Source organism: Gymnoscopelus braueri (assembly GCF_963280865.1).
Source record: "Gymnoscopelus braueri genome assembly, chromosome: 12".
Classification (NCBI taxonomy): domain Eukaryota; kingdom Metazoa; phylum Chordata; class Actinopteri; order Myctophiformes; family Myctophidae; genus Gymnoscopelus; species Gymnoscopelus braueri.
The window spans coordinates 27,669,932-27,686,136 of record NC_137614.1 but is presented as its reverse complement, the minus strand read 5'-3'; the positions used below and the strand labels follow the sequence as shown (position 1 = coordinate 27,686,136).

Here is a 16,205-nt window from a genome sequence, read left to right as displayed (position 1 = left end):
TAACATGTAGGTGATATTTATGTATATCAAATGTGGTTTTATTGAAAGGCAATTAAAGTCCAGAGCTAAGTTAGAAGCCAAACATCGGGTGTGTGTGCTCAATGTAAAATCCCCATGGTGCGGCTGCAGAGTTCATGTCAGACTCTGTCGGAACGTGAGCAGTGTTGCCAGATTGTGCGAGAGGAATAAGCAACTAGGTCTATGAAAACAAGGCCAAAAGAAGCGACTATAATAGGCCACATGAGCACTTCAAACCTATATATATGTCGTCCATTAAACAATGTGCATATTTATATATGTTGGCTATTTGAAAATAGACGACCTGCTCACAACCGTTCTACCATTATTTACAAGCAACTTCAGAAAAACAAGCCCAATGTGGCTTATAATAATCAGACCAGGCAACACAGCAGACAGGGAGATATAATATATTATATTGGATTGGGGATAAATGGCTAGCACAGTCTTCTCTTAAAGGTCAAATAAAATGAGGATTTTTGTATTTAAAGAGTAGCCTACGGTATAAATATAATTGTATAGAGCTGAGTTCTTTGTAGACCATATAAATGAGTCTTAACTCTAACTGTCTAGTAAATTTTTTAAACTCATGCCATCAGTGGCGTTTGGTGGATTCTAACGTTGACCGGGCCAGAACCGGGCCAGAACCGGTTTGACGGCTAAACTGGTTTTTAATGGCCACTCATTAACAATTCGGCCGAATGCAAATGAGCCCCTTTTGAAAACCAAGGCAACTTTCTGTGGTCGGCTACAACAGAATAGGGTGAGGGGCTGCTAATGTTGATTTTTAGTAGATCCTGGCGGATCTTGCCCCTACACAGGGACAAGCTGGGTTTACAGACCGGGCCATGGCCTCGTTGGCCCCAATGACGATACGCGCCTGCATGCCATGTCTATCTAAATGAGTGTCGGCTGGGAATGTCAAAATGCTGTGTTAAGAGATTTTATTTGCCACTTTGACCACACATGGATGGAGTTTAGATCCCATAGGGACGGTTGTGTTACTTAAAATTGGCTAGTTGTTGGTTGTCAAACAAGTGGTACTGTAGGTCAAGATGCATTTTGTTATGATGTGTTATTGGTTGACACAATGACACTACAGTATAACTGTTCACTGTTCAGAGAGGTCAAATTTTGAACAATTAAATGACCTTAACCATATTTCTATGTCCTTATCTTAATTTCATAGGCTCAACATTCTATGCTGCTCATGCAGTCCTTGTTATGTGGACTTTAATTTTAAAAAAAGGTATAGAAAGAGGCTAGTCTTGTCATGTCATTATAGGCTACATTATAGAAGGTATGTCTATTAATAAATTGATTAATTTAAGTCAAATTGATTCATTAATTTAATTCATAATAATAATTAATAATTTATTTTAATAATCTTATAATGTAAATGCCTGCCCATCTGCCATCTCTGTGTCCCAAAAATAATTTGTGGGCTAATAATAATAATACAAAATATAGATTATTTAATTGTTCAATTGTAGCTTCTTTTTTTTAAGTAACTAAAAAGTAATATGTAATATTAATATATTACTGTTGCTCAGACATTAATATGTAACGAAATGTATTACTTTAAAATGAAGGTAATAAGTAATAGTAATATATTACTAAAATAAAGTAACTTGCCCAACACTGTCCATAAACAAGAACAAGGTGGCAATGGTAATTTAACAGCTAAAGGGATTAATTTTTCCAAAATTCCCCTTGAGCAGATTCAAAGGAAATAAAAAACAACTTAATGTATTCCAAGGTCAATGCCATGCACATACTAATTAGAGCTGTAGGATGTCTATAATAAGCGCTATATCCATGGCATTACAGCAAATTAGGATATCAAAAGGCATCCAGATTACCCCGTTGGCTAATGTGGTATCCTATGTGGCCTTGGTTGAACCCTGGTATTATGTACAGTGGGTATAACAGTTTGTAGTTAGCGTAACACAATTAATTAAGAAATATTGAAATGACAAGCCAAAAAACAAAACAAAAAATAACAATATTACATTTCTACTTAATGCACAATTCTCAGTGCAGTACCTTCACGGATGACGTTGGCGGTGCCCCGTCCCTCCAGCATGGAACTGTACTGAATGGTGGGAATCAGCTGTCGGTGTGGGGCATAACACTCCTCCTGTGAGCTCATCTCCCTGTCCAGGGTGCGGGCCCGGCGCGCTACCTTCCCCGGGGAGCCAGAGGCCGCCCCGGCCCTCGCCTTAGACAGGCTTCTCCCTGCTGCACCACTGCTGCTGCAGTCAGGCAGGGGGAAAGTACCGATGCCGCTGTCCAGAGTGTATGTGGACGCACCAGAACCTGGACCAGGAGAGGGGGAGGGCATGAGACGAGACGAGAATAATTCAATACCCTCACAGATATAAACATTCAAGTGGTTAATGGTGGTATTGAACCTTTGTTTCCTCAGCACAGATACATTCCCGGTAGGTGTCCTTGTTACCTGCAAAGTGCTGTGGATGAACTGGATCTGCAAGGTTTTCATCAGATGTTACGTTGGTGATCCCATCTGATCCCTGTGTAAAACAAGAAATAAATGATTGGATTTAAACAGTGAACCCACTCAGTGCAACGCAGCTGAAATGTGTTAGATTGAAAGCCTACAGCACATACTTCTGCTGATGTAATATTTTGTTATTTGCTTTAAAACATCTGTTGAAAGTCATCACCTGCATCATCATCTTGTGTTTTCTCACTGGTTGTCTATATACAGTAGTGTCTTGTGTTCCATATCCTTAGTTTAAACCCATTAAAACCGGGAAAGCATCTGTGTCATTTTAGATTTTAACCACTTTAACCACATTTTATACTTTGGCAATTAAAATATCTGCTATTTTTGAAAAATCTGTGCAAAGATTTGTGCAAATCTTTGAATATATATATATTTTTAAAGTGAACATTTTTAACTCAAATCTTCTGCTGGTCCCTGAAACAAAATATTTTGAGACGGTCCGCGGCCAAATACATATTCTGGGGGTCCTTGACATGAAAAGGTTTGAGCACCACTGACATAGCAACATAGGTTTTTCAGAAAACTGGATTTAGAAGACATTTTGTGGAATCGGCCTCAGGTCTTAATGGGTTAACAATGTAGATGAGTTATTTGAGCACCAACTAACAACAGAGGGTGCTCAAACGCAACCACAGAATAATGTACCTTTTCAATGTTGTCCCGGCTGGTGGTGTGGCTGATGACATCACTCTGTTGACTGAACACTGGTCTGGATGTCTTACAGTCAAAGGACAGCCGTCGCTGAGGCACACTTATTATCATGTCCTTACCATCCACTCTGCACACACACACACACACACACACACACACACACACACACACACACACACACACACACACACACACACACACACACACACACACACACACACACACACACACACACACACACACACACACACATTTAGCCAAGATCTTTCTTTAGTCCCAACAAATAAACAAAACTCAAAGTAGGGATTGTGCGAGTCCCATTCACACTCACATTAATACATCAATTCTCTTACACCTGCTGTGTATAGTGGACACATTTATTAAAGGACCATAACCTTGTCAATACATGTCATTTTTCGGTCACAGCTTCGGCCATATACATGGACCATGACTGGATTTATTTTTAGACTTCAAAATGTATTTACATTCATACATCTTTTCCTTCTTTTTCTTTAAGAATAGCCAATAATGTTTACCTCTTTTTCTCCCCAATTTAGTCGTTATGCCAATTAATTCCTCCTCACACACAGTTCTGTGTGTTGTCACTGTTGTTGTGTTCTACTGGCTCATCTGCCAGTGAGGAGCCCCCGCCGGGAGGACGCCTCCGTCCCACTCCTCCTGCCCAACACTCCGTGCTGACAGGTGCCGCTCCAGCCCTTTATTATGTTCGTATAAACGCTCAACAAAGCCTGATGCATCGCAGTGGATTTGAATCCCTAGACTCCATGGTGGTGGGCACTGGGCACGTAATTTACCACTGCGCCACCTGAGCATCATGTCCATGCTTTGTTAACATTGAGCAGTTAGTAAGTCATGGACATCTTTTCTCTAGGGACTATTTTCCGCTAGACATTTTCAAATGAATCTGCACTTTAAAATGCAATAAAACTATATTATTAACTTTACCCAAAAATAACCATGCGGTTATATTGATACAAAATATATTAACTTTGACAAAAAAAATAAAAGAATCATGCCGTTATAATTTGCATGTTGTATTCCCAAGCTCAAAGAAGTTTCAATTTCATGAACTGAATCCAGTGGCTTCCTCAAAAATCAAACAACCCATGGTATGCTTTGGAATGGTCGATAGTAATGTAAAGTATACTATGAGTTGCAGTCAATAAGGTAAACATACCAGACCACCAGTATGGTATGAATGTCCGTTGTACATTCCTTACACTGGCCCCTCAACACCTCTCACCTGTTTAGCAGCTGCTGCATGAAGTTGTCAGAGCGCGCTCCCCTGTACATGACTGCCAGCTGTCCCTGGGCTTGGTCCATCACCACCTCGCAGGAGTGACCCCTTCCCGACCTCTCCACGTACGCCCTCTCCTCCTCCAGGGCCCTCCTCAGCCCCTCCGCCTTCTCCATCAGTGTGGAGATGTTCAGACCCTCCACCCCTTCCTTGCAGCGAGAGGCCACCTTGACGGAATCCTTCCCCACAGATGGGATGTTGATCTTCCACTCCCGTTTCTCATTCACTTTGCCGGTGTCCGCCTTGCGGCTCAGTGCCGGCAGCTTACTTTTCTTGAGGCCAAACCAGCTGGCTATGCCATTGGATGTCTTCTGTTTGACCTCAGGCACCGGAACGCCTCGGTCCTGCTCCTGGAGGCACTGGAGCTTCAGTACATTCTCCTCGATGCCCTTCATCACCTTCTGCTCGATGACTGACTCCAGGCTCGGGGTTGGGTGGGATGCCTTTGCGTCCTGCGTGTCCGACGTTGGAGGCCGAGGGGGCGGAGGGGGGAGGCTGTCTCCATACATTGGGTTCTTCTTACCCTTCCCACCAATCTTGGACCTCTCCTCTGATTTGGAGGAGTAGCGCGGGCTGTCCACAGGTTTTCCGCCCCTGTGGACCGAGGGCCCCTGGCAGGGTTTGGATGGTGACTTCGGTGGGATTTTGTTGGGGCTGCTGCTACTGTGAGGGCCGAGACCATGTTTAGCCGTGTAGGCCAGATTCAGGGAGCCAGGGCACTTCATGTTGTTGCGCAACACCTGGGGGGTGTCTGTGTTTGGGGAGGGGAGGCCAATTTTGCTCTTGGGACTCTCTGTCTTAGTCACACACAGCTCTGGCTTGACCACAGCCGGAACAGGGGGCAATGATTTGTTTCCAGGCTCGTGCATCTGAGAAGAACCGTGGTATTTCAAACTGCTGGAGCTACTTTTAGGTTTACTGTCCAAAGAGTCTGAATGTTTTGAATGTCTCTGTTCATCTTTGTGGTGCTCAATGGGCCGGTCCGCTGTCTTACTTCTTTCATCGGCGGGGCTGACATTGCTCTCATTGCACGGCGCACTTGTGTTTGCAGCATCGACCGGTCTTAGATTGACTTGCAAATCCTCAGAGCTCCTTAGTTTACCCAGGGCAGCCAGCCTGTCTTTGAATGCATGGTGGCTTGAGTCAGCTGGGGACCTCCCTGAGCCGCTCCCAGGCCGCTTGGGGATGGATGAGGGATCACTCCTCTTGGCTGCAGGGGGAGGCGGAGGCTGATTGACATCAGGTGCCGGCATGCCAGTGTCCCTCGCTTCTGTCTCTTGTTTGTTGCGTGCGTAATTAGCTCTGCCCTGAGCTTTGTCCAGGCCGGATGAGGTGGGTAGGCTGTGATTATTCACCCAGACAGGGCTCTCTGAATCTTCATCCTCCTCCGATGATGATGACGAAGATTCCGAGGCAGAGGAGGAGGACTGTTTGCGTTGCGGAGGGGGGTTAAGGACGCTCTCTGGTAGTGACTTCACTAGCTTCCGCTCACCGCCACCCACCTTGGTGTGAGAGGGGAGTGTGGTTCTTTTCTCGAGGCCCTGGGTCGAGTCCTCTCCTCTGGCACTGGTTGCTATATCAGAGACATTTTCATAGTGAGGGACCCTCTGAGGTACCCTAGGTGAGGAGGAGGAGGAGGTGGCAGTGGCAGTGGCAGAGGGGGAAGATGAGCCCTGCTTAGGGCCGGCACTGGCCTTCGGCACTGAGAGGCTGCTGTAGCTTATGTCTTTAGCCGGAGGGGAGCAGGTGTCCTCCGGCTGGGGTGGGGAAGTAGGGGCGGAGTGCGTGGCTGGATAGGATTCAGACCTGGAGGGCGGCGGTGGGGGCACCCTGCATCTCTCTGTTGTGGTGGCTCTACGTGTTGGGACGGGGGAATGGTACACCTCATAGTTGTTGGTGCGACAGGGGATCCTGGAGTTGCGGGTGAGCTGGGGACTCAAGCGGACCGGGCTGGTCGAGGTCTGTGACTTCTCCCCTATGGCAGGGATCTTGAGGAACTTGAGCAGCTTGGACGGCGAGTTGATTGCTGTGGTCTTGACATCGCTGAGGCAGGAGGGGCTGGGGCTGATGGAGGTGTTCGCCCTCGCACAGGAAGCCTCCCGCTCAGCGCTGTCTCTCTCCGGGGCAGAGGGGTCTCCTAGCACCAAACCATCAACGGAGGCTACGCCGTTGGGAACAGTGTCTCCTGCCTCCACCTCACAATGGACATTTGGAGTGCTTTCTTTCACTGGGATGGGCAGGTGGGAGGCGGGGTAGAAACCGGTCAGCTCAGAGGCGGTCCCCTGTGGGCCGCCCTCCACTGAGTCCTGCTCACAGTCCTTTCCCGCTGCCTCTACACTCTGACCGGCTGTTTCCGGGACTGATGCAAGGGGGGCGGCTCCTGTTGTTTGCTGGTGTCTGTCATTCTTGATGCTCTGTTTTGACGGGAGGACGGACTCTGCCGTTGTGCTCTTGGAGTGACATTCAGTCACAGCGGCCGCGGCGTGGTTCTGGGCTCTCGGGGGACCGCAGACGTGGCTGCAGGGCTTGGAAGTACCGTCAGGGCTTTTCTTGAAGTGCAAACAACATGGGTTCCCTACTTCACACTTCACCGCCCCGTCGCCGTTCACGTGCTGATGCGTGTCTGCTTCAGAGCAGGAGCAGTGGCAGGGCGCGTGATGGGCTTTGCACGGCAGCGGCAGGGGGTCGACAGTGGCTAGGACGGCCTCGGTGGACATGAGCACCTGGCTGTAGTCGCAGAAGGAGAGGCTTGTTGTGGACGGGTGGAACTTCAGAGGGTCTGTCTCCTCCATTTTGCGCAGGACCTCCAGGATGTGTGCTTTCTTCTTGAAGAAGGGGGACAAGGCCTCCATGGAGGAGGCTGGCCCCCGAGGCCCAGGGGAGGCATGCTGTGTGCGGTAGCCATTTCCCTTGGGACAGAAAGAGAACTGAATCAACATCCCGCTCACAACCGGAGCCCAGCATAATAATTTATCAAAAAGCTAAGACCTTTGCATCCAACAGTAAAGGAAATGAGTACCAGGGAGATTAGCTGCAATGGCTCTCTCCATTACAATAGCAGAATAGGGTTTTAAATGTCAGAGCATCACCATCAATTACATCATACACAGGTGGGGTCTCTAGTCTTTCACTCTGAGCCTAAAACATAATCCCCCTCTCACACACACACGCACGCACGCACGCACACGCACACGCACACGCACACACACACACACACACACACACACACACACACACACACACACACACTTTTCAACCTGTGTTTGTTAAAAATATTTGCTTTGTAATCATCACCTTGGCTTGTGCTTCAGTCTGTGCATGTTCCACCTGCTTGGCAGAGTCATTGTGCAGCTGTGTATTGTACTCTGGGAGGGGTCCCGACGGGACCTGTAACAGGAGATTCAGAAGGCAATTTAGCTTACATTGTATACACACACTATTGTGAACACACACACCACTAAGAGCCGCATTCTCCCGGTGTGATTTGGGAACAACATAGAGCCATGTTGGAATCGTTGAGACAAGTACGCAATGTTTAAGGAAATGGAACCAGAAACAAACTAAAGAGAAATATGCTGCTTTTTGCATGGCTGGTGACAACAATTGGGTGCATGAATCAACAAAAATGTTCACCTGGTAGTTGGCAGTGGGGTGGTTGGGCAGCTTCTGCTGGAACAGCTCACACAGCGCCCGGTTCTGTCTCTCCAGGTCAAACACCAACATCTTCAGCTTGATGCACTCCTCTCTGAGGTCCTGGATCGTCACACACAAGACAATGAATGGACCTCAGTGATGGTCAATATTCAATTTAGAGGCAGTTTATATGTCATTACAGGCAAAATCCTTAAAAAAAATTAAAACATTTTTACAAATGTACAAGCTCAGAATGTGCTGTGTTGCAATGCGTTGTGAGCTTGTAGATAGGCAAATGTCACTATTCATTTTATAAGGAAGTACAGTATATAGAGCTGGTTATGGTCATGTTACCTTTTGGTTTAGCAGAGCTTGGACTACATGGTTGGCGACCTAATGACAAGAGGACAAAGAGAACATGACAAAAATGATGTTTTAGACACTTTTCCTGTCTTAACGAGAGCAGCTTACAATATGCACATTTTAGAACTAGATTTATTCATAAATGCTAAATCTAGTGCAGCATGGGTGTAGAGTATTGCATCTGAGGTGATACTCACCTCATCCAGGCATCTCTCATAGGCCTCTCTTTGACTCTCATTTGCCAACATCAGAGCAGAGTTCTCAGCCTGGAAGAAATGGAAAATGAAAAATATATAATCATGTCAAGAAAGAAATTACAACCGTTAAAACAGGGCTGGGCCAAGCCGTCTAGTCTAGAACATTGGTTCTTAAAGTGGGGTCCGGGGACCCCCAGGGGTCCTTGAGGGGGTTCCAGGGGGTTCCCAACAAAATTAATAATCACAAAAATCTATTTAATAGCCGATCTACAAGCTCACAACATGTCGCTATGTGATGCGTTGTGAGATCTGCTATTTCAGTTTTATATTTATCAGTTTTATTCATCGATTACGCAGGAAATAATGAACTGATTATAAAAATATAAAATTCTCTCTAATCAGTAACATGTAGGTGATACATACGTATGTCTATCAAATGTGGTTTTATTGAAAGGCAATCAAAGGCCAGAGCTTAGAAACCCAACGTCGGGTGTATGTTTCCATGATAAATCCCCACAGTGCGGCTGAAGAGCTGGACAGCTGTATTGCCAGAATTTGCGAGAAATAAGCAACCAGGTCTATGAAAACAAGCCCAAAAGAAGCGACTATAATAGGCCACATGAGCACTTCAAACCTATATATGTCGTCCATTAAACAATGTGCATATTTATATATGTTGGCTATTTCAAAATAGATGATGTACAAGCTCACAACCGTTCTACCATTATTTACAAGCAACTTCAGAAAAACAAGCCCAATGTGGCTTATAATAATCAGACCAGGCAACACTGCAGACAGGGAGATAGGAGAGCGTAAGATTGGATTGGGGATAATGGCTAGCGCAGTCTTCTCTTAACACATTGTGTGCCAAAAGCGGTCCCGACCGTTTTTGAAAAGCCATGCGTGGAGTGAACGGTTATAACCGTTTTTCAATGTTTTTCCTTTTTTTTTCACGAGGGGCGGGCTAGCGCAACTTTGGGATCACCCACAGAGTCTCTAAGAAGGAGAGGACAGATGTGGATCCATGCCAAAAAATCTACCTCCCGTCCGCTCCCATTATATCTCCTTGATAAAAACCTCTGTATCTCCTTAACTCTTTACAGTGGTGGAAACGAGCCATTTTCGGTGCGCGATCACTCCGCAATGGCGGGTCGTGTGAGAGATGTTATTGTTCCAGGCGTTAGACGGGACCATCGACCATCGTGCACGCATCCATTGTTTACATCCGGGTCCTCGTAATGGCTTCTACAGCACGCAACATATCAGCGTAGAACGGTAATAATGTCAGCATTAGATGTACCCTGTTTTAATAAAACTCTGGCACTTACTGAGTTGTTAAAGGTAATGGCATCTGGCACGGTGATTGGTTTTTATCATTGTAACGCCCAAACCACACCTATGCATAATATAACGCGTAGTGCAGGTGTTTTGCAGGTAAAGCAGGTGTCCCAGAATAGCAACTTTTACGGGGGAACGCCCCTTGCCTAGTCCTAAATCCGATACTAGTGGCTTTAGCAACTTCGACCCGGAATAGGGCCCTAGTCTTTTTTTCCTGTTTTATTTATGATTTAGTAAATTCCCTCTCTGTTTATTAAGAAGTGAACTTATGTTTTCTATTGTATTGTATTGTACTGACAATTCTATGGCACCATTTTTAACAACCTGCCCAGGGCAGGGACTACAGATGAAAGTTTGCTCATTAGCTAACTCTGGCACATTCACGCTGATGTGGAAACAGAAATGCTGAGTGACGTTCATTGTCCCTTGTAAATAAATAAACACTTGAATACTTTCATTCAAGTTCAACTCATAACACCATGACGTCTGTCGTCCTCTCACCTCCAGCTCTTTCAGTCTGTCCACCAGCTCACTGCTGTTGTCCTCCAGGTAAGACTCCACGTCTGCCTCCTCCCCCTCCTCGTCCGACCCGAAGTCCTCATCGCACATTCTCTGTTCTGCCTCGTCGGACATTGTTCTCATCTGGAAGGAAGTTAACAGATGTAGCATTCATGACTATATCATCATCATCATCATCATGGTCACAACACTCGTTAAACGAGACACTGTTCTCATCTGCAAACAAGGTGGGGAAATGAAGTCTAAGCACCACTGGAATGCTGGTTCCCTGTGGGCTTGGTAATCTGGCAGAATACCAGCCCCCATTCTGATGATGTAATCCATTCTCAAGACCACATTTGTCTGTTAAAAGAGTGAATGCGTGTGGTTCATTTTGGTGTCAGTCACTATGGCTATTGGGTTAAAACATGTGATTGCCTCTGCGTCAGCCGTCAGCGAGAGAGACGTTGGGGAGAACAATGTATTATCCCTCATCTCAAATACTGTATTTAGTCTTCTTATAATCTTAAACGTTAAACGTCGTTAAAGTGGAATCTATCGTCAACACATTCTCTCTTGTTCTCATCTACAAGAGAGAAGTTGACCTTTTATTTATAATTATCATCACACTTAGATGTGTTTCAATTAGATGGGGATGAAACCGTACTTCCTTTGATGTTGGGGTAACAGATGGGTGAGGATTTTAACACACAACAATAGGAGTGTCAGAAACATTAAGCAGACATGGAAACGTTTTTATAACTAATTATAAGCTCATCATACAGGAATCATACGTGAGCTTGTAGATCGGCTATTTTCGGCTAATGTTCCTCTCAGAATAGGGATGCTAGGGTTCGAGTGGTTAATGTAAAAAACCACACCACACAGACATTTTGTGGCACCCCTGTAATAACTCTGAGGACCCCCTAGTGGTCCCGGACCCCCTGTTGAAGACCCATGCCCAACAGTGTATATTTTACAATATTTCGTGATGAGCTTTGTCTGCAGTCTATGTCAGTGGTTCTCAAACGGTGTGCCGAGGCACACTGGTGTGCCATGAGACAAGTCCAGGTGTGCCAGTTTTATGACAAACACATTATTATTATTGAAATACAACTACACAAAAATCTTTTTATTTTGGCATTACCAAAAATAAACATTTACAGAGTCGATAACACGTGTTATAGAGGCTATTTGTTATACCTTTTTAAACTTGTTTTAAACATGTTTTAATCCTGTTTTAGATTTTTCGATTTTTTTGATTCTCTTGCAAATGGTTTTCTTTATTTTGTTTTATTATGTACTGTAGCACTTTGAGGTTTGTTTCAAATGTAAAGTGCAATACAAATACAATTTATTATTATTATTATTATTACTGTATAATATTAGCAGTCAGTAGCACAGTATTTTGATGTCCCACCAAATCACTGCTTGTACCTGTACGAGCAAGTGACAAATAAACCCTCTTGAGTCTTGATTATTTTGCATGGATATGAATAGAGCTGTGTCTTGAGATTTTGACTTGCCCTTTGGTGTGCCTTGGGCACAAAAGGTTTGAAAACCACTGGCCTATTTATAGTCTACTTTGTGACTTGTGTTGTGCAATGTAATGTTGCACTAATGCACATCCTGTGCATTGTCAGTAGTCGTGCAGTCGTTAATGTCTTCGGTCGTCACAGCACCAGATGACAAAGAATATTCCCACAAAATGAACCACTTAAACCCTATATACTTGGTTGTCTGTGAAATAGTGAAAATAGCCAATCTACAAGCTCTCAACACATCAGAACATGTCACGTTTTGAGCTTACAGATCTGCTATTTTCACCTATTTTCGCTGAATATTCGCTATTTTGGCCTAATGTACGCCTATTATGATATGCCCAGAATAGGGACGCTAGGATTCACGTGGTTATGTGATTCTGACTCTGACATAGCCTTCGTTCATACCGATTGTAACCTACACTGTGTTGTATATACATGTTATGGTACACTACATCCATCTGAAGGACTGCTGAGCGAATATGATACAGTGTACTCCATTCTCCCGTATTGCTACCGATCCTTTATGGTATGAAACAATAAGCCAATGTAGCCATCTTCCTGAGGCAGTTTGTAACTTCAATAAATCGAACGATGAATACATGAGTGTGGCATGACAAAGCGCAAGCGCATATCTATATTATGGCCGAGGACCAGCCTCGTGGTAGGCATAGCTCCAGGTGTGTAGTAGTGTAGAGACAGACCAGTGGCAGAGTTTGGGTCCGATGCCGATCCTGATTTTGGAGCGTCCTAGTCCACCGATTAACAATGCATTGACCGATTGGTATCTAAAAAGGGCTAAATCAATTTGATTAAAGTTTTTCAGAAATAGAAAATTCACCTATAGCCGTATCTACAAGCTCACAACGCTTAATTTGTTTGTCATTTTAAAGTTATTATTTTCGCCTATAACGACATTGGCACACATATATCGGCACACATATATCGATGTCGTAAAAACAAGTCAGATAATGGCCGACGAGCTCGAGTACAGATGGGAAGTTGTTGTGGCGACGCTTTCAATTTGCACAATGCTAGGCATATGAAATATAAATACATGTATGTACGCAGTCACACACACACACACACACACACACACACACACACACACACACACACACACACACACACACACACACACACACACACACACACACACACACACCTCAAGCTCAGTTAGACACTACACACCAATCTGTACACACAAACGAACAAATGCGAACACGTATCGTATAAAGCAGCAAATGGGATGCATACAGCACAATGGCATGCAGTGGTTTCCCAAAACATCAGCTGTCCAGCTACAGCACAGAACACAAGGTCATTATGTAACTAAGGGTGTTTGGGAGGGGCTTACAGGAAGATTATTGAGAAATATTGGCTCGCTCCTCCACCCCACGTCCCACCCTGGCAAAGAACTTAAGCAGCAGCTTCCAAGCTGAAGGCCACTTATTGAGCAGTAATTGACCAAACAGTGCCAATCTGCACGTATAATGGAGGTCTGATCAATGAAGGTCCATCTGAGAACGGAAGCAGATATTAGCCTCCCGTTTAACCTTGGACACAGCAGCGTTATTGAGTGTTTATAAATACCAGCTATTCTCCCCTCTAATGCACATTGAAGCTCCGGGCAGGAGCTTCAACGTGTCCTGTGTGTGTGTGTGAGTGTGTGAGTGTGTGAGTGAGTGTGTGAGTGTGTGTGTGTGTGTGTGTGTGTGTGTGTGTGTGTGTGTGTGTGTGTGTGTGTGTGTGTGTGTGTGTGTGTGTGTGTGTGTGTGTGTGTGTGTGTGTGTGTGTGTGTGTGTGTGTGTGCCTATGAACATTCAAATGGAAATTACAGCGTGTACCAAAGACAACAAAAGTGATTCTAAATATAACACTGAAAATGCACTGCCACAGCTTGCAGTGGGTTCTATCCACGTGCTCCACTAAACATCACTGGTTTAGCTAAAGAAACAAGACAAAAATGCCACCTTTGAGCACTGCTCTTGGATCTGACAGGCCTACACATCTAAAATAATAACCAGTTGATGTAAAGCCCTATCAAATCCCAATCACAAAACACAATTGAGCATCAAAGGACACCAGCTGATTCAAGCCCTATTGATGACTGACCCAACATATTTTTGGCTACAGAAGCGGGGGAGAAAGAGAGAGAAAAGGAGGGAGAAAGACAAAGAGAGAGAGACAGAGAAAGAGAGAGCGAGAGAGATGCTGGCTGCTTTGTAAGCCGCAGCATTGTCATGATGGTGGTTTTAGGGTGCCTGTGACCGGCCTCATGCTCTGCACACAGAGGCCCATTGAAAGGGAGGAGGAGAGAGTGGCCCAGTGGGTCCGCAGTGCCAGGCAGTGCCTTACACAGGGCCCTACTGGCAGACATATAGCCTCTAGTGCTGCAACTGCCCGATAGAGAGGAGCCATGAGGGGAATGCAAAACCAGCTAATGTTGCTCCCACTGCTGCTGCTGCTGGGCAGATTGCACTGTGGTATGGCCCAGCGGTCAGATGGATATTTTATCACCCCACCCTGGAACGATGCAATATCCCTATGAAGTATGGACATCTGTATTTGTCACTGAGTGCAGCTCAGGATGTCCCTGTGTAGGAGGCGAGATCTATGTCCATCTCAAGACAAACTTGTTTGGCTCCCACAATTTCAAAATGCTTCTGCCTAACAGTCTAAAACTGAGTAGAAAATAAAGCAGTTGCCATGTAATTTTTCAAATTAGTCGAAGCCTATTGAGCTAGCTGCTTAGCAGAAATGGACATTCAAGAATATGTTTTAAACTACATTTTAGTTAATGCCACTTTGTAGATTGGTCGAATACACTACAGGTCTGACGAACAGATGACAGCTTCCTGTTCTCAACTTATTAAAGATTGTCTGAAGACTTGTCTCTGGCTTGAGCGACTAATCTGAAGAAGAATAGGGCTCATAGAGCTTATAATATATCTCACATATAATATGTGTGTGTGTGTGTGTGTGTGTGTGTGTGTGTGTGTGTGTGTGTGTGCGTGTGCGTGTGCGTGTGTGTGAGTGTGTGTGTGTGTGTGTGTGTGTGTGTGTGTGTGTGTGTGTGTGTGTGTGTGAGTGTGCGCTTGTAAGTAAGTACTATACTGTAGGTGTAGAGAGTCAGAGTGTAGGTTCTTTCTATGTATTTTTGTATTCGTATCTGTGCATTATTGGTATGGTTCAGTATTGCAGGGTCTATTATTATTATTATATATTATTATATATTATCTATTGCATCTATTGCCCCCCCCCCCCCTCGGTATTAATGAAGTGTTTATCTATCTATATCCACAAGCCAGCCATTTTGCCCTTATGTCATACGTGGGCTGTGTATTTATTTACATATGATTGGAAGCATACTCTCAGAAACAAAGTTTCCATGGCTTCCATGACTTGTCTATAGTACAGTGATTAAACACCTCAATGGAGTGATCAAAATTGTCAATTTGTGCAAGGTGAGTTTGCAAGTAGCAAAATATGGCAAGCAGCAGGAGAACAAATACATTTCACTCTCTACATTGACTACACTACACTCTATACAAAGATAGGCACTACAGTGACACATTTCGACAAACCATGTTTAAGGTCAAATACATTTTTTAAATCATAGCTGCTGTGTTCACAGAACATAACTGGATAAATGTCAATTTGTACAATGGCTATGGCTTACAAGGCCAGTTGTGAAGAAAAACTTAATTTAGATAATTTACACTTTCAATGGGCCCACTTTCAATATAGAACACCTTCAGCAAAGCATGAGCTTGACAGTAAAGATTGCAGATTAGATATCTGCAAATGTTTGTGTCTCATCTATAAAAATGAGCAGTCTATGGTTGGCAAATAATATCAAGTAATGACTCCGGTAACTGATAAAAGTGGAAGAGGAAGTAACACAGTAAGGGGCTGTGTCCACCAAGGCATTTTTTCTTCAGTGCAGCGTATATTTTGAATTGTTTTCAATGTAAGCGCTGTGTATTTATGCTATGCTGGAAATGCCAGCAGCGTGACGAGGCGCTGAGCATCTATTCTGAACGTCTGCTGTTTTTTATCTTGTTGCTAGATTATTGAAATACTTTCAACTCTGGGCGTTTAGACGAGAGCGCCTT

At 44.5% G+C, this 16,205-nt stretch overlaps 1 protein-coding gene across 5 annotated transcripts in view; it reads right to left on the bottom strand.

Annotated features, from left to right (window-relative positions):
- Positions 1–16,205, bottom strand: part of nckap5l (NCK-associated protein 5-like) — a 33,805-nt gene that overhangs the window by 3,332 nt on the left and 14,268 nt on the right. For all 5 annotated transcript variants that reach the window (XR_013934227.1, XR_013934228.1, XM_080445463.1 and 2 more), the window contains exons 3-11: positions 10,550–10,690; positions 8,711–8,779; positions 8,505–8,543; positions 8,151–8,270; positions 7,812–7,904; positions 4,464–7,426; positions 3,194–3,326; positions 2,480–2,552; positions 2,065–2,337 (exon numbers count right to left, since the gene is read on the bottom strand). Coding sequence is in view for 3 of the 5 variants with exons in the window: in XM_080445463.1 (XP_080301589.1) it covers positions 2,065–2,337; positions 2,480–2,552; positions 3,194–3,326; positions 4,464–7,426; positions 7,812–7,904; positions 8,151–8,270; positions 8,505–8,543; positions 8,711–8,779; positions 10,550–10,690 (3,904 nt within the window). In the remaining 2 variants the exon portion in view is untranslated. The remainder of the gene's footprint in view (positions 1–2,064; positions 2,338–2,479; positions 2,553–3,193; positions 3,327–4,463; positions 7,427–7,811; positions 7,905–8,150; positions 8,271–8,504; positions 8,544–8,710; positions 8,780–10,549; positions 10,691–16,205) is intronic.